Source organism: Giraffa tippelskirchi, chromosome 2, assembly GCF_054371585.1.
Source record: "Giraffa tippelskirchi isolate mGirTip1 chromosome 2, T2T-mGirTip1v1.2.pri, whole genome shotgun sequence".
In the NCBI taxonomy this organism is placed as follows: domain Eukaryota; kingdom Metazoa; phylum Chordata; class Mammalia; order Artiodactyla; family Giraffidae; genus Giraffa; species Giraffa tippelskirchi.
In genome coordinates this window covers 116,277,746-116,295,555 of record NC_137276.1, presented here as the reverse complement: position 1 = coordinate 116,295,555, position 17,810 = coordinate 116,277,746, and the positions used below count along the sequence as shown (strand labels likewise).

The 17,810-nt window shown below is 44.0% G+C and overlaps 1 protein-coding gene and 1 long non-coding RNA gene across 6 annotated transcripts in view; one reads left to right on the top strand and one right to left on the bottom strand.

Moving 5' to 3' along the window:
• FSAF1 (40S small subunit processome assembly factor 1) overlaps positions 1–17,810 on the top strand; it is a 39,074-nt gene that overhangs the window by 12,984 nt on the left and 8,280 nt on the right. For 3 of the 5 annotated variants that reach the window (XM_081570347.1, XM_081570346.1, XM_081570343.1), the window contains exons 2-3: positions 211–554; positions 13,582–13,647. In XM_081570347.1, coding sequence (XP_081426473.1) covers positions 211–554; positions 13,582–13,647 — 410 coding nt within the window. Of the gene's footprint in view, positions 1–210; positions 555–1,828; positions 1,833–3,945; positions 3,953–13,581; positions 13,648–17,810 lie in introns of all 5 variants that reach the window. The other 2 variants (XM_081570344.1, XM_081570345.1) reach the window with 2 other exon arrangements.
• Positions 6,027–16,919, bottom strand: LOC145538392 (uncharacterized). The gene is made up of 2 exons (XR_014076821.1): positions 16,183–16,919; positions 6,027–7,725 (listed from the first exon to the last, which is right to left on the bottom strand). It is a non-coding gene; the product is annotated as an uncharacterized LOC145538392 (long non-coding RNA).

Here is a 17,810-nt window from a genome sequence, read left to right as displayed (position 1 = left end):
TACCTTGGAAAAGATGACTAAGTGCTTTGGAGTCTCTGAATTGTGCAGATATTGAATACAACCCTCCGAAGAAAAACAAATATCTTCTTTGTGTGTGTTTCTGAGTGTTTGTAAACTGTGACATATGAATGTGTGCACTCGTATGATTTGATATTGGTGACAGCTGAAGCACAAAATGTTTATTTTTACTTTTTGTGTTTGAACAAACAGGAGAGACAGAAGATGAAACAGAAGAGAAAGGAGTCAGAAAAAAGAGAGAGAAGAAGAGAAGTACGGGGACCCTGGCAGCCTTGATAACAGAGCCAGCTCCCCAACCCGAATCTCTTGTCAGAGGCCAGAGAAAGAGTGCTACCAGCTTCTTCCAGGAGCTCCAGGAAGAGCTTCAGGGCGCTCCTGCTGTGACCCCCAATGGTTCCCCTTCAGAACCTGTAGTCTCTGGAGCTGTAGCAGCCTGCTGTCCCCCAAGGAGTGACAAGGAGCCAGTAGAAGTGGTCCAGTTTCACAGCCGAAGTAAGAAAACAAAACAGAAGCCAGATGAAGACAAGAACACAAAGGTGATGAATCGGCTCATATGGTGAAAACCCTGATGTTGTCCTGCCACAGTTCTAAGCACTGGGATGTAGCAGTGAACAAAACAGGCAAAAACTGCCTTCTCTCAAGGAACTTCCATTCTGATGAAAAGCAGAGTGATTCAGCTGAGCAGCAGTCTCAGGCTGCGTTTGTAATTCTGGCCCAGAATTCAGTCCACGAGAGAGGTGTTGTTGCTTATCCAAACTTTTTCACAAGTTTTTGTCAAGTTCATTGCAGAAATCCAGATGTTTACATTTCTGTTGCTTTCCGCATGTCCTGTAAACTTTTGTCTGTCTGCAAAAGAAAAAGAGGATTGTCTTGGTTTCTTGGGGCTGCTGTAGAGAAATTGATTCTCTCACAGTTCTGGAGGCCCGAAGTCCAAATTACGGTGTTGGTTGGGCCGTGCTTCCTTCTTCAGAGGGTGAGTTCTTCCTTGGTTCTTCCGTCTTCTGACAGTTACAGAACTCTGAACTCTGAACTCTTCCTGCCTTCTTCCTGGTGCCTGAGTCTCAAATCTCTTGCCTTTCTCTTAGAATGACACCCATCATTGAATGTGTTGTTGTTCAGTCGCTAAGTTGTGTTCAACTCTTTGTGACCTGGTGGACTGCAGTACGCCAGGCCCCTCTGTCCTCCATTACCTCTTGGAGTTGGCTCAGGCTCATGTCCATTGAGTTGGTGATGCTATCTAAACATCTCATCCTCTGCTGTCCCCTTCTTTTGCCTTCAATCTTTTCTAGCATCAGAGTCTTTTCCAAGAAAAATCAGCTCTTCGCATCAGGTGGTCCAAGTATGGGAGCTTCAGCTTCAGCGTCAGTCCTTCCGGTGAATATTCAGGATTGATTTCCTTTAGGATTGACTGGTTTGATCTCCTTGCTGCCCAAGGGACTCTCCAGAGTCTTCTCCAGCACCACAATTTGAAAGCATCAATTTTTCAGTGCTCAGCCTTCTTTACGGTCCAGCTCTCACGTCAATACATGACTACTACAAAAAACTGTAGCTTTGACTAAACGGACCTTTGTTAGGCAAAACGATGTCTCTGCTTTTTAATACATCATTGGATGTAGGGCCACCCTAAATCTGGGATGGATCTCATCATGAAATCCTTAACTTGATAACACTACAGAGATGCTTTTTCCAGAGAAGGTCACATTCACAGATTCTTGGCATTAGTACATGGTCATATCTGTTTGAAGACCATGATTCAACCCACTGCAAAGACAGCTAGGCTTGCATATTCTTGATGAACATGTGAACACAGGCTAGTGCCCGATGTTGACCACATCTTTTCTCGAATTTAGGTGGCCTTTCATGTTAAACTCACCAGCATCTCTTCCTGAAAGATTATTAATCTATTATATAGCCATATCTTCTTGGTCAGCTTGGATCCTAGGTCAGCTTTCCAGTTCTTATAGTATCCAAGTACTGGGGCAATGGGAATTCTTACAGGCAGACAAGAGATGGATTCTTTTGGCCCTTGCAGCCAGAGTTCCCAAGCTGGCCAGCCAGGGAGCTTCCAAAGACTGGTATTCTTTACCATAGGGTACTACAGTGAGCCAGACAAATACTAGTATTTTCTGAGTGTGCCATGATACGAAGAAGGTTGGAGAACAGTGCTGTGAAATACAGTACTGCTTTTGGGGAATTTAACTGACATTACGCATCTAGATACCCTCGTTTCCTGAAATGTCTCAGTCTTTAGTTTCCTCTTATATTCACTTGTGTTCATCCTTCTGGAATAGAATTTTGTTTTGTTTTTTCTAATAGAAAGGACAAAAAAAGTTGTCATTGAATGAGTTTGTATCTCCCTGTCTCTTAATAGAACCTGTACAGCAGTCTTTTTCTTTCTGCTCTAGAGAATCCCCTTTTCACTGTAGTTGGCTTTTCTCAGGAACCTGAGCTCGTTTTACCTTTTGATGTGGACCTTTTCATTTATTTGTTTATTCTGGGCTGTGCTGACTCTTCGTTGCCGTGAGGGCTTTTCTCTGGTAGTGCTGAGTGGGGGCTGCCTTCTAGTTGTGGTGTGTGGGCTTCTCATTGCCGTGGCTTCTCCTGTTGCCAAGCGCAGGGGCTTCAGGAGTTGTGGTGCATGGGCTTAGTTGCCCTGCGACATGTGGAATCTTCCTGGACCAGGGACTGAACCTGCATCCCCTGCATTGGCAGGTGGCTTCTTAACCACTGAACCACCAGGGAAGTCCCCATTTTACATTTTGAACTTCCTCATCTTGATGAAATTTTTTAGCTCTTCTCGGTGTTCTGCCCTTTTCTCCTTGTTAAAATTTATGTTCTAAAGATGTAAATGTGTGTGGCTAAGAAGACAGTATGTGAACACAATGAAAATACTTATGCCTATAAAAAGACTTTAGAATCTTGATATTGCAATATGTAAATAACTGCAAATTAATACAGTGCTAGTCATTATTGCATATCCTGAGTATAAGGCATGCCAGGCTGCAAAAGCCAGTTCTTTGGAGTAATTAGGACACATAATGCTACGCTAAGAGTTTGCAGAACATGGGAAAATGTGCATCTCATGGCCCCTGCTCTCTGAAAACTTACAAGTCACCATCGGACAGTCAAACAGACATGGACTCAGACATGAGAAAATAATGGTGGCCTCCACTGACTAATCACAGAAACAGCTGGTCATCTTTGAAGTATTCTGTTTGTTTTTCATTCCTGTTTTCCTTTTATTTCTCCATTTATGTGGCTTCCCCCACTAGTCGATTCTCCATGTGAGTTCCTGTTGCCCTCTGTTGTCTGAAGTACTCTTGAGAACACAAGAGGTACTGGCAAGTAAGTGACTTTCTTTTCCCAGAATTTAGGTTGTGCCATCAGAAATGATCCAACTACACAGTGTATTGAAACAGATATTCTTGGGAGTGATATGGTGATTTATAGTAAGAAATATTACATTAAACATTTGCCCCTGTTTCTGGCATAGAACTCCTAAAACCTTAGAATTTCTTCAAAGATGAGAGCAATAAAGGTGTCTTTTGTGTTAGTGAAGTGATTTGGAAAGCGTCCTTGAGTGGGAACTAGTTGCCAGGAGAACCAACCTTGTGATTAGAGGATTGGATCGTTCAGTCCTACTGCCTGACCTCTGGAGAGGGCAGATGTACTCAATTATGCCTGTGTGAGGAAACCTCTGAAACTCCACAGAGGATGGGGTTTGCTTTGGAGAGCTTCTGGGTTGGTGAGCATGTGGAGGTGCTGTGAGAGTGGGGCCCAGAGAGGGGGTGCAAGGTCCTCTCTGCTTCCCACATGCCTTGTCCTCTGCATCTCCTCCATCTGACTATCCCCGAGTTAACGACCTTTTAGAATAAACTGGTAATCTAGGAAGTAAACGGGTTTCTTGAGTTCTGTGAGCTGCTTGAGCAAATTAGTTGAACACAGGGAGGGGGTCAGAGAACTTGCAGTCTGTAGGTAGTGGGTCAGATGTGCTACAGGTAACAATCTGGGCTTGCAGCTGGTCTGAAGTGGGGGTGGTATTGTCAGACTGAGCCCTTTGCCTGGGGAATCTGTTGTCTCCGGTACATAGTGTCAGAATTGCATTGAGCTGTGAGCACCCAGTTATGTGTTCTGTGTGTGTGTTCTGATCTACAGTACCCTGCTTTATTGTACACTGGCTCCCACATGTGAGGCAACCCTCTCCCCTACATTGGAGTTGATGATCAGAACCCCTTTTAATGGACTCATTTGGGAACTTGGCCACCATTTGTATATTTAACCCATTCCAGATATCTGACCCGTAAATAAACTTCCTGATCGTGTCCCATTTGTAAAGCTCTGATTACAGAAGTAATTTGACAAGAAATAGTAGGTCAGAGGTCACCTTTACATTCATTTATTCATTCATTTATTCTGTAAGTAATTGGGTGCCTACTATTTGCCAGACCCAGGAGATGTCACAGTAAACAAGATAATAGTCCTCTGCTTTCATGGAGTATATTGTTTATTAGTGCAGTCAGGCAAACCCTGCATAAATTAATAATATACTTTAAAAGTGTAATAAACACTCTGAAGGAAAGATGCAAGGTCCTGAGAGTAACAGGCAGAACTTCCATTGGAGCAGGTGGTTGGAAGTGTCCAAGGAGGTGACTTTAGGCTGATACTGTGTTGAAGGGTGCCAGGGATGAGAGAGAGGAGAGCAATGTAGGCAGAAGATGGTTGCTCTGCTGATGTCCTGAGCTGTATAGAGGCCTGCAAGGTTCTAGGAGCTGGGAGACTAGCAGGAGGAGGACAGAAGGGAGAAGGTGTGAGCTGTTGGAGAGACAGGCTGGGGCCAGTCACACCAGGTCCCAGAGACATGGGGCCTTCCGATTTAAAGTACATGGAAAACCACATGGAAGAATTTAAACAAGGGTGTGAAGTGATCTGATTTATATTTTGAAAAGATTGCTGTGTCCCCTGCATGGTAAATGGATTAAGGTAAGCAGTAGCCAGAGGCTGAGGGGACTGGGTGAGGTGTTTACTGCAGGGGTCCAGGTTCAAAATGGGGTGGCCTGGACTTGTGATTTGATAGTGGAGTGGATGAGCCCCCTCTTTAATGAGTGCAAGGGTGCCTGTGAGGAAGAAAGTTCCTATGCTCTTAGGGAAGGGTCATGCATGCATGCTAAGTCGCTTCAGTCGTGTCCGACTCTGTGCGACCCTATGGACAGCAGCCCACCAGGCTCCTCTGTCCATGGGATTCTCTAGGCAAGAATACTGGAGTAGGTTGCCATTTCCTTCTCCAAGGAAAGGGTCAGGTGTAGCTTAAATGATCCAAGTATTATTCGGCTGCCAGGGCTGTGTCTGATAAGCCTATTTCTCCACCCTTAACGTGGTTCCATCTCATGAACCTTAGCCTCCTCTGTGGCCTCTGTAGAAAAGAGACAAGAAGGACATAGTAAAAACAATAAAGCAGTGTACCTTAGATCAGAAGGGACGCATGGATCCTATGGCATGGGCTGTAGTACACGTACACTGCTTCTGAGCATGTAATGCATGGCTGAGTAAAGATTTGCCAGTATTTCCCTAAAGCTTACTGTGTATATTTATTGCTCAGTCATGTCAAACTCATTGTAGTCCCATGACTGTTGCCCACCAGGCTCCTCTGTCCATGGGATTCTCCAGGCAAGAATATTGGAGTGGGTAGCCATTCCCTTCTCCAGGGGATCTTCATGACCCAGGGATCTAACTCAGGTCTCCCACATTGCAGGAGATTCTTTACCATCTAAGTTCCCAGGGAAGCCCCATTTCCTGAGTGGTTGCTGTGTACTAAAAGTGATTATTTATGTTCCTTAACTAGTTGAGTATTTCATTGAATCTTCACAATTCATGTGACCTGTCTTCATTTTGCAGAGGAGATTGATGCCTAGAGATATTTAATGATTTGCTTGCATAAAAACAGTCACCCCACCATCCCATATATGCAACTGCAATACCCCAGAGCTATGGAAAGCACAAGTTTAGGTGGGTTTTTTTTTTTTTTGTAAGTTTGGTACAGATTTATTTGGCAGCAAAACCTGACCTGAATGAACTGACGTGAGGCTTAAGAGTTATTTTTGTTTGTTCCATTTGACATAAACATTTATAGGCGTTGCTGCAGAAATGTGAATGTGCTTAATTATGAGTTGCTGTCTTAGGCCCCACTGGAAATGGTACACAATATTCCATTGTGTACCATGGAATGGGAAAGATTATAGAGATCTCTTCAAGAAAGTTAGAGATACAAAGGAAACATTTCATGCAAAGATGGGCAAAATAAAGGACAGAAATGGTACACAGTATTTCCTTCTGAATTTTCTTAGGATTCCAGATGAAGGATTGTGGATATGAAAAAAGCGCTCAAGTTCTGACCCCAGGCTTTCTGGCTTAAAAGCTGTTTGCCTAACTACGACACTAGTGAGAGGAGTGTAGGTTAGTTAGGCTGTTTGTCCCTTGAGGAGCACGAGTGCACTGCGCCAAAAGTGTCATTAGCCCTAAAGACATTCTGTCTGGTTTTTGCCCCAACTTCTTACTGCCCTCATAGTCTCTGTAGTATCCTAGCATGCGTGCATGCTCAGTCGCTTCAATCACGTCCGACTCTTTGCAATCTAGTGGACTGTAGCCTGCCAGGCTCTTCTGTTCATGGGATTCTCCAGGTAAGAATACTGGATTGGGTTGCCATGCCCTCCTCTAGGGGATTTTCCTGACCCAGAGATCAAACCCAAGTCTCCCATGTCTCCTGCATTGCAGGAGGATTCTTTTTCTGCTGAGCCACCTGGGAAGGCTGCAGTATTCCAGGGCTACCCTTGAGCATCACCCTCCAGCTGTACCAAGTCCCCTGCTCTTTAGTGGATCCAGTCAGATAGGTATTAGGAAGAAGCTAATCTAGTTGAAATAATAACTTTTTAAATTATTTCTTTATTTTAATTGGAGGCTAAATATTTTTACAGTATTTTGGTGGTTTTTGCCATACATTGACATGAATCAGCCACAGGTGTACATGTGTTCCCCATCCTGAACCCCCCTCCCACCTCCCTCCCCATCCCATCCCTCAGGGTCATCCCAGTGCACCAGCCCTAAGCACCCTGTCTCATGCACCGAACCTGGACTAGCGGTCTGTTTCACATATGATAATATGCATGTTTCAGTGCTATTCTCTCAAACCATCCCACCCTCGCCTTCTCCCACAGAGTCCAAAAGACTGTTCTATACATCTGTGTCTCTTTTGCTGTCTCGCATATAGAGTCGTCGTTACAATCTTTCTAAATTCCATATATATGCGTTAGTATACTGTATTGGTGTTTTTCTTTCTGACTTACTTCACTCTTTATAATAGGCTCCAGTTTCATCCACCTCATTAGAACTGATTCAAATGCGTTCTTTTTTTAATAGCTGAGTAATATTCCCTTCTGTATATGTACCACAACTTTCTTATCTACTCATTTGCTGATGGACATCTAGGTTGCTTCCATGTCCTGGCTATTGTAAGCAGTGCTGCAATGAACATCGAGGTACATGGGTCTCTTTCAATTCTGGTTTCCTCAGTGTGTATGCCCAGCAGTGGGATTGCTGGATTGTATGGCAGTTCTATTTCCATTTTTGCAAGGAATCTCCACACTGTTCTCCATAGTGGCTATACTAGTTTGCATTCCCACAAACAGTGTAAGAGGGTTCCCTTTTCTCCACACCCTTTCCAGCATTTATTGTTTGTAGACTTTTGGATAGCAGCCATTCTGACCAGCATGAGATGGTACCTCATTGTGGTTTTGATTTGCATTTCTCTGATCATGAGTGATGTTGAGCATCTTTTCATTGTGTTTGTTAGCCATCTGTATGTCTTCTTTGGAGAAATGTCTGTTTAGTTCTTTGGCCCATTTTTTGATTGGGTCATTTATTTTTCTGGTATTGAGCTGCATGAGCTGCTTGTATATTTTTGAGATTAAGTCTTTTGTCAGTTGCTTCATTTGCAATGATTTTCTCCCATTCTGAAGGCTGTCTTTTCACCTTATAGTTTCCTTTGTTGTGCCAAAGCTTTTAAGTTTAATTAGGTCCCATTTGTTTATTTTTGCTTTTATTTCCATTACTCTGGGAGGTGAGTCATAGAGGATCTTGCTGTGATTTATGTCAGAGAGTGTTTGCCTATGTTTTCCTCTAGGAGTTTTATAGTTTCAGGTCTTAGATTTAGATCTTTAATCCATTTTGAGTTTATTTTTGTGTATGGTGTTAGAAAGTGTTCTAGTTTCATTCTTTTGCAGGTGGTTGACCAGTCTTTTAATGCTCACAGCTGTATTCCTGCTTTGCTGGAGAATTTGCGTGGTATGTCTTACTCTGGAATTTGTTGGCTTTTGGCCAACAATTTTGGCCAAAATTTTTTGGCTTTTTTTTGAATTTTTTGGAGCTTGATTTCAGTGTAGGTATGGAGGCTTTGGGGTGAGCTCTGGCCTATTAATGTTCCCTGGAATCAGTTCTCTGATGCTGTCAAGTTTTGAAGATAAGCCTCCTTCCTCTGGCTTTCAGTCTTATTCTTACAGTAGCCTCAAGATGTCTCCATTCATACAGCTGCTGCTACTGCTGCTGCTAAGTCGCTTCAGTCGTGTCCGACTCTGTGCGACCCCATAGACGGCAGCCCACCGGGTTCCCCCGTCCCTGGGATTCTCCAGGCAAGAATACTGGAGTGGGCTGCCATTTCCTTCTCCAATTCATGAAAGTGAAAAGTGAAAGTGAAGCCGCTCAGTCGTGTCCGACCCCTAGCGACCCCATAGACTGCAGCCTACTAGGCTTCTCCGTCCATGGGATTTTCCAGGCAAGAGTACTGGAGTGGGGTGCCATTGCCTTCTCCGGAATTACATGGGAAGCACAGATGATAAAACATCCAAGTTAATGGTGAAGCAGTTCTCCACAGTGAGGGACACACAGAGAGGTTCACGGAGTTACATGGAGAAGAGAAGAGGGAGGAGGGAGATAGAGGTGACCAGGAGGAGAAGAGGGAGAGTCAAAAGGGGAGAGACCAATCTAGCCAGTAATCAGTCCCCTAAGCATTCTCCACAGCCCAGAATACCCTGAGAGATTCACAGAGTTAAGTAGAGAAGAGAAGGGGGAGGGAGGTGATAGAGGTGACCTGGTGGACAAAAGGGAGAGTCAAAAGGGGAGAGAGCAATCAAGCCAGTAATCACACACTTAAGTGAAAATGGATACTGAACATTAGATTCTTAAAGGTACAAAATTGATAACAAATACCAAAAAGCAAAAATTAAAAATCTAGAGTAGATGTTAGACTCTCAAAAATACAATATTAAAAATACAAAACAAAATTAATCACAAAAATTATAAAATATATATATATGAAATTTGCTTTAAAAATAGGGTCTTTTTTTTTGAAAGGTAATAGTAGGTTATACAAATGAAAATTAAAGTTGTAATAAAGGACTTAAATTTTAAAAAAATTAAAAAGTGATAACAGTAAAAATAGATCTGTGAATTTCTCTGGAGCTGTTGTGGGCAGTGTGGGGTCAGTTCTGTTTCAGATAGTTCCTTGTTGCAGCTTGTACTTGTTCTTAAGGTCTATAGGCCCCCTCCAATGCATAGTCAATGTTAACTACAGGATTTTAATCTGTTGCACCTGTAACTTCCAGAGCGGTTCCCTCTTTGTTTATTTTGGCTTCCTCTGCAAATCTCTTCAGTGTCTAATTTCTGCCCTGACGCAAGGGGGCGAAGATGGTCACTTATTTAGGCTCACTTGTTCAGTTATGTTGTGGGGAGAGAGGAAGACTGCAAACAAATATCACTGCTGTGTGGGGAGTGCTCACAGTGCATGGACCACACTGGGTTTGCCCGAGCTCCAGGCGGCATGTGCTTCCCGGGTCTACACAGCTCAAGCTACAGGGTGCTCTGTAGGGCACTGTCCAAAGTGGGCCCTGTGTTTCGTGCACTTACCAGGTCTAAGCTGCTCAGGTTCAGGTTCTTGGGTATTCTGTAAGGGCACAGACTCAGTTGTGTGTGCGTTTTGTGCCCTTCCCAGGCCTGAGCAGCTCAGGTGACTTGGTGCCTGGCGAGCTCACTGTCCTAGGTGCATCTTAATCACCTTCCCAGTCCTATCCCAGCAGCTCGGTTTCCCAGGTACGCCACGAGAGCACCGTCTCGGGTGTGCTGTGTGTCTCCTTTGGGGAGCTGAGCTCAGGCTGCGACCCTCCTGTCAGATGTCAACTGTTCAGGATCCCAGGAAGACATGGTTAGCAACTGGGAGCCTGCTCACTGTTTGGTGGAGGATGCCAGTCTCTGGGGCTAAGATCGGAGCAGCCCCTTGCCTTCTGGCTCTGGCTGTCCCCCGCCTGCCTCTCTGCCTCTGGCAGTGGGGAGGGCCCTGTACACAGCCAGCTAGCTCTCCTTTGGTATTTGCTCAATCCTTTGTTCTGTGAGTGGGCCAGGCTGTGAGTTAGAGCCTTTCACAGGAAAGTTCTTTTTTTTCTCCCTGGCTATCCCACAGTTTGAGTTGCTATCTCATGTTAGCTGCCTCAGATTGTCCTCAGGGCATTCAGGCCCAGTCCTTAAACCTAAGCACCAATTATGCAGTCCATGCCTCCCTGTCCACCCCCTACTTGCTGGTGGTGGACGTGAGCCTCTGAGCTACTTGTCCACTAGCAGTTGCAGTTAGGCGCGTATTCTGTGGGGTTTTTTTTTTTTTTTCTCCTGGTCATGTTGCCCTCTGCGTTTTGAAAACTCCCCACAGACCTGCCAGTGAGAGGGTTTCCTACAGTTTGGAAACTTCTCCTTCACAACTCCCTCCTCAGGACAGGTCTCCATCCCTAATTCTTTTGTCTCTCTTTCTGTCTTTTATATTTTGTCCTACCTCCTTTTGAAGAGAATGGGCTGCCTTTCTGGGTGCCTGGTGTCCTCCACCAGCATTCAGAAGTTGTTTTGTGGAAGTTGTTCAGCATTCAGGTGAACTTTTGATGAATTTGTGGGGGAGAAAGTGGTCTCCCCGTCCTATTCCTCCACCATCTTGTGACCGCTCCCCCCCCAAAATAATAATTTACACTCAAGAAGATGAAGAAAATTCTCAATATTCCCAGAACTGCTGGCATATTAAAGAGAGAGTGTTTATTTACCCAACTCTTCTCTAATTGGACAGAGATTGGACAGTGTAACTAATAGAATACAAATTTCACCAATGCAAGAGAAAATACTTTTGGTCAGCCCATTAGAAAGATTACTGAGCCTGGTAACCTGCTTGCCTTCCCCCCTCACCCCACGCATTCCTCCCAAACTGCTCCTCCTCCTTTTTTTTTTTTTTTTAACATGGACTAATTTTAAAGTCTTTTTGAATTTGTTACAATATTGCTTCTGTTTTATGTTTTGAGTTTTTAGAGGCAAGGTGTAAGGGATCTTAGTTTCCTTAGTTCCCTGACCAAGGATTAAACTCACAGCCCCTGCATTGAAAGGCAAAGTCTTAACAACTGTACTGCTAGGAAAGTTCCAGCTCCTTTTTATAGCTTGCTCTCTTCTTCATAACCTCACACACAAGTTCTCAGAATCTCCAAACGTTTTTCTCTCTTGTGTGTGGGACAGTGAGGCTTTATTAGCCAGCGTAGGTGAGACGGTGGTTCTATAACAAGTAATCCCTACACCTCAGTGGTTTAAAGGCAGAAGTTAATTTTGTTCTCGTGCCATGTGTTCATCAGGACTGTCAGGGCAGAATGCCATGGTCCACACCATCCTAATCTAGGGACCCAGGGTGATAGGGGCTCCACCATTTGCTAAAGAAGGTTAAGTTGATAAAGGTTCTTAAAGGTTCTCTGTGGAAGGGATGTGCTTCCTTCTGCTCACATGTCTTTGGCTAAAACAAGTCAGCATGCCTAACTCCAGGTAGGGAGCAAAGCCCAGTTCTCCTATGAGCCTAGAGGTGGAGGAGGACTGAGTGTTGCTTGCAAACAGTAGGGCTTCCTACCACAGTGAGGATAGGGGCAAAGAAAACAGGGGAGACCACTGATTAATGTGCTAAAGTAGTTTTAAAGCTAAAAATAGAAATGAAAGTTAAGGTAGTGGTGGGGTCATGCTAATAGACTCAGCATCATGAAATAATTAGCCAAGAATTTTTTCCCAGTTGTTTGTTTTTACTGTGAAGGAGGATCTTTTACCGAACCAGGTCCATTTGCCCAACGTGCAGCAAGCCAGACACTGAGATCCTGTGATGTACAATTTATTCACCAGGCAGCCAAGTGAGGAGGTGGGAGGATAAGTCTCAGTCTGCCTCTCAGAAGTGAGGGAGTTGGGGTCTTCATGGGATAAGCATGATGATCTTAGGCGTGGGGAGAGGTTATTGGAGGAAGGGGGAAAGGTGAGGTAATCAGTGTTCTCTGCAGGTGTGTCTGGGTTGCAGGCTTCAGTATGTTCAAAATTGAGGTGCTCAACTTGATCTGAGGGTTGAGTTTTCTGCACCTGACTCCAATAGGCCCTTCCTTGGGCCTTGTGCAGGCCCATTTTGGGGTTGGTGATCCCAGCCAGCCTTAGCCATCTCTCACAGGGCAGGAGCTGACACTATGTACCTGTAGAACAGCTGGGCTATGAGAAGCTGGGAAAGTATGCAGTTCAAGAGAGGAAAAAGGGAAGAATAACTAAAGCGAGCCTACTCTGTTAAGGCAGGTGACCAGCAGAGGGGTTTTAACAATCCACTCCCCTGTCCATTGCTCTGCAAGACAGCTGCATCCTGCACAGGCCCCGCCCTGCGGAGCCAGAGGCAAGAACTGCTTTTTGAGATGCTACATGGCTAGGATGGCCTGGAGTTGAATAGTGACCACTGTCCTTGGCCAGATTGACGAGAGAGTTTCCTTAAAGTCTCAAACTTCTGGTTAATTCCATGGATTGGTAACCATAACCAAGGGGTATATTGATGTAAAGAGTCACATATCTTGATGGCATTTGCAGTATCATTATTTTCTCTTGGGAATTATGAATCCCCATCCTCCATCATTTCTAGATTTCTGATGTTCCTGAAAGAAATTTGTTTCTTTATGCCTTTTTTCCGTCCTTCCTTCCTTTCTTCCTTTCCTTCCCCTCCATCCCCCACTTCCTCCCTTTCCCTCATGGCTTGTGGGATCTTAATTCCTTAACCAGAGATTGAACCCTCGGCCACAGCAGTGAAAGCGCCAAGTCCTGAGTCCTGAGAATTATTTAAATATGACTTTTTACCCTTTAGAGGGTAAAAAAAAATTTTAAATTCCTGCTTGACAGTTATCCTTTTCTAAACCCCTCACTATACAGAGCTTCCCACAGACACTGCATGAGATACAGATATTGGTCTCTCCCTTACTCACTTCTCTTTTTTCTTAGTTTCTCATCAATCCTCTCTTAAACTTTGAAACCTTAAATTTATTTTCTCCAATTTTCTTCTATTTGCTGTTAATTAGGCTTTTGTGCAACAACCATATGTTATTGTTTGTTATTTAGGCATCTGGGCCAGTTTCACAGCTTTTAAAAACGTGACTACTCTCTTGGTGGGTGGGTACTGTAAGGAACAGGTGACCTTAATAATTTGTTTTTCCTTTTCAGACCAAAACTAAAGACCAAAACCATCTTGATAAAGATGTGGATATACAAGAATTTAACTTAGAAAAGGTAGGTGTTTTGAAATTATTTTTTCAGCTTTTAATACCAAAAATGCATGTTTTTATGTTGTCCAATGGTCAGGGAATGGTGACGAGGGCACACTGCATTTACTTGGTTGAACATTGTGCAGTCGTTTAAAACACACTGGTTTTATGATTACAGTGTCCATGATATAGTGGTAGGAAAAGCAGGGATGTGTGTGTTCTATGGTTGTAACTTGGTTTTAAAAATGTGTGTTGGGGGGCGGTCCTAAGATGGCAGAGGAATAGGAAGGGGAGACCACATTCTCCCCAACAAATTCATCGAAAGATCGTTTGAACGCTGAGCAAATACAACAAAACAACCTCTGAACGCTGGCAGAGGACACCAGGCACCCAGAAAGGCAGCCCATTGTCTTCGAAAGGAGGTAGGACAAAATATAAAAGATAAAAAGAGAGACAAAAGAGTTAGGGACAGAGAACCGCCCCAGGGAGGGAGTCATAAAAGATGAGAAGTTTCCAAACACCAGGAGACCCTCTCACTGGCGTGTCCGCAGTGAGTCATGGAATCTCAGGGGGCAACATAACCAGGAGGAAAAAATAAATAAATAAAACCCACAGATTACAAGCCTAACTGCAACTCCCAGCAGAGAAGTAGCCCAGACGCTCGCATCCGCCACCAGTGAGTAGGGTCTCAACAGGGCGGCGTGGGCTGTGTTGCTTAGAGTAAGGACTGGGCCTGAATGCCCTGAGGACAATCTGAGGGAGCTAACGTAGACAGCAACCCAAACTGTGGGATAGCCAGAGAGAGAAAAAAAAAGAGGAAAGGGAGAGAGAACTTTCCCGTGAAAAGCTCTAACCTAAGGCACTGCGGGCCCCCTCACAGAACAAAGGACTGAGCGAATACTAGAGGAGAGCTAGCTGGCTGTGGACCAGTCCATCCCCTGCTGGAGGCAGGGAGGCAGGCGGGCGACACCCAGAGCCAGAAGGCAAGGGGCAAACTCAGTGCCGGAGACAGCATCCCCTACCAAACTGCAAGCAGGATCCCAGTTGCTAACCAAGTCTTCCTGGGATCCTGGACAGTTGACATCCGCCAGGAGGGTTACAGCCAGAGATCAGCTCCCCAGAGGAGACACACAGCACACCGGAGATGGTGCTCCCTACCAGCTGGGACGGTGGAGGTGATAAGACACACCACCCACGTAGGGAGTGTGCATTCACCAAGCACCTGGTCGCCTGAGTTGCTTGGACCTGGCTGGGAAGGGCACAAAATGCAGACCCAGCTGAGTCTGTGCCTTTGTGGAGTACCTGAGAACCTGAACCTGAACGGCTTAGACCTGGGAAGTGCACGCAACCGAGGGCCTGCCTTAGACAGTTCCCCTGCAGATCAACCTGGAGCCTGAGCAGTGTAGACCGGGAAATCACACACACCGTGAGCGGGGGCACACCCAGTGTGGCCCAGGCACTGCGAGCACTCCCCACACATGCCAGTGATATTTGTTTGCAGTGTTCCTCTGTCCCCACAGCACAACTGAACAAGTGAGCCTAAATAAATGACCACCTTTGCCCCCTTGTGTCAGGGCAGAAGTTAGATACCGAAGAGACTTGCAAACAGAGGAAGCCAAAATAAACGAAGAAGAGGGAACTGCTTTGGAAGTGACAAGTGCAACAGATTAAAACCCTGTAGTTAGCATTGGCTACATTGGAAGGGACCTATAAACCTTGAGAAGAAGTATAAGCTGGAACAAGGAACTATCTGAAACTGAACTGACCCCACACTGCCCTCAACAGCTCCAGAGAAATTCCTAGAAATATTTTTCTATTATCACCTTTTAATTTTTTTAATTTCTAACTTCTTTATTACTCCTTTAATTTTCATTTTTAAAACCTACTATCACCTTGCCAAAAAAAAGACCTTATTTTTAAAGCATATTTCATATAAATTTTTTTATAACTTTTGTGATTTTGTTTTGTTTTTTTAATATTGTATTTTTGAGAGCCTAACCTCTACTCTAGGTTTTTAATCTTTGCTTTTTGGTATTTCTTATCAATTCTGTACTTGTAAGAATCCAATCCTCACTACCCATTTTTACTTAGGAGTGTGATTACTGACTTGAGTGCTCTCTCCCTTTTTGACTCTCCTTTTTCTCCCCCAAGTCACCTCTATATCCTCCCTCCCTCTTCTCTTCTCTGCTTAACTCTTGTGAATCTCTTTGGGTGTCCTGGGCTGTGGAGGACACTTAGGGAACTGATCACAGGCTAGATTGGTCTCTCCCCTTTTGATTCCCCCCTCTTCTCCTGGTCACCTCTATCTCCCTCCTCCATCTTCTCGTCTCCATGTAACTCTGTGAACCTCTCTGGGTGGCCCTCACTGTGCAGAATCTTTTCTCCATTAAACTAGGTATTTTATCATCAGTGCTGTATGGATGGAGACATCTTAAGGCTACTGTAAGAATAAGACTGAAATCCAGAGTCAGGAGACTTAAATCCAAAACTTGAGAACACCAGAAAACTCCTGACTCCAGGGAACATTAATTGACAAGAACTCATCCAAAAGCCTCCACACCTACACTGAAACCAAGCTACACCCAAGAGCCAACAAGTTTCAGAGCAAGACATACCAAGCTAATTCTACAACAACGCAGGAACATAACCCTGAGCACAAAAATACAGGTGGCCAAAAGTCACACCAAACCTATAGACACCACAAAACTCACTACTGGACACTTCATTGCACTTCAGAGAGAAGAGATCCAGCTCCACCTACCAGAACACCGACACAAGCTTCCCTAACCAGGAAACCTTGACAAGCCACTCATCCAACCCCACCCACAGGGAGGAACCTCCACAATAAACAGGAACCACAGACTTAAGCATACAGAAGGGCCACCCCAAAAACAGCAACCTAAACAAGATGAAAAGGTAGAGAAATATTCAGCAGGTAAAGGAACATGATAAAAGTCTACCAAACCAAACAAAAGAGGAGGAGATAGGGAATCTACCTGAAAAGGAATTCAGGGTAATAAGAGTAAAAATGATCCAAAATCTTGAAAACAAAATGGAGTTACAGAGAAATAGTCTGGAAACAAGGATTGAGAAAATGCCAGAAAAGTTTAACAAGGACCTAGAAGAAATAAAAAAGAGTCAGTCAATAATGAATAATGCAATAGCTGAGATCAGAAGCACTCTGGAGGAAACCAACAGTAGAATAACTGAGGCAGAAGATAGGATAAGTGAGGTGGAAGATAGAATGGTGGAAATAAATGAAGCAGAAAGGAAAAAAGAAAAAAGAATTAAAAGAAATGAGGACAACCTCAGAGACCTCTGGGACAATGTTAAACGCCTCAACATTCAAATCATAGGAGTCCCAGAAGAAGAAGACAAAACGAAAGGCCATGAGAAAATACTTGAGGAGATAATAGTCGAAAACTTCCCTAAAATGGGAAAGGAAATACCCACCCAAGTCCAAGAAAACCAGGGAGTCCCAAACAGGATAAACCCAAGGCGAAACACCCCAAGACACATATTAATCAAATTAACAAAGATCAAACACAAAGAACAAATATTAAAAGCAGCAAGGGAAAAACAACAAATAACTCACAAGGGGATTCCCATAAGGATAACAGCTGATCTTTCAATAGAAACTCTTCAGGCCAGAAGGGAATGGCAGGACATACTTAAAGTAATGAAAGAGAATAACCTACAACACAGATTACTGTACCCAGCAAGGATCTCATTCAAATATGAAGGAGAAATCAAAAGCTTTACAGACAAGCAAAAGCTGAGAGAATTCAGCATCACCAAACCAGCTCTTCAACAAATGCCAAAGAATCTTCCTCTAGACAGGAAACACAGAAAGGGTGTATAAACTCGAACCCAAAACAACAAAGTAAATGGCAATGGGATCATACTTATCAATAATTACCTTAAATGTAAATGGGTTGAATGCCCCAACCAAAAGATAAAGACTGGCTGAATGGATACAAAAACAAGACCCCTATATATGCTGTCTACAAGAGACCCACTTCAAAATAAGGGACATATGCAGACTGAAAGTGAAGGGCTGGAAAAAGATGTTTCACCCAAATGGAGACGAAAAGAAAGCAGGAGTAGCAATACTCATATCAGATAAAATAGACTTTAGAACAAAGTCTGTGAAAAGAGACAAAGAAGGACACTACATAATGATCAAAG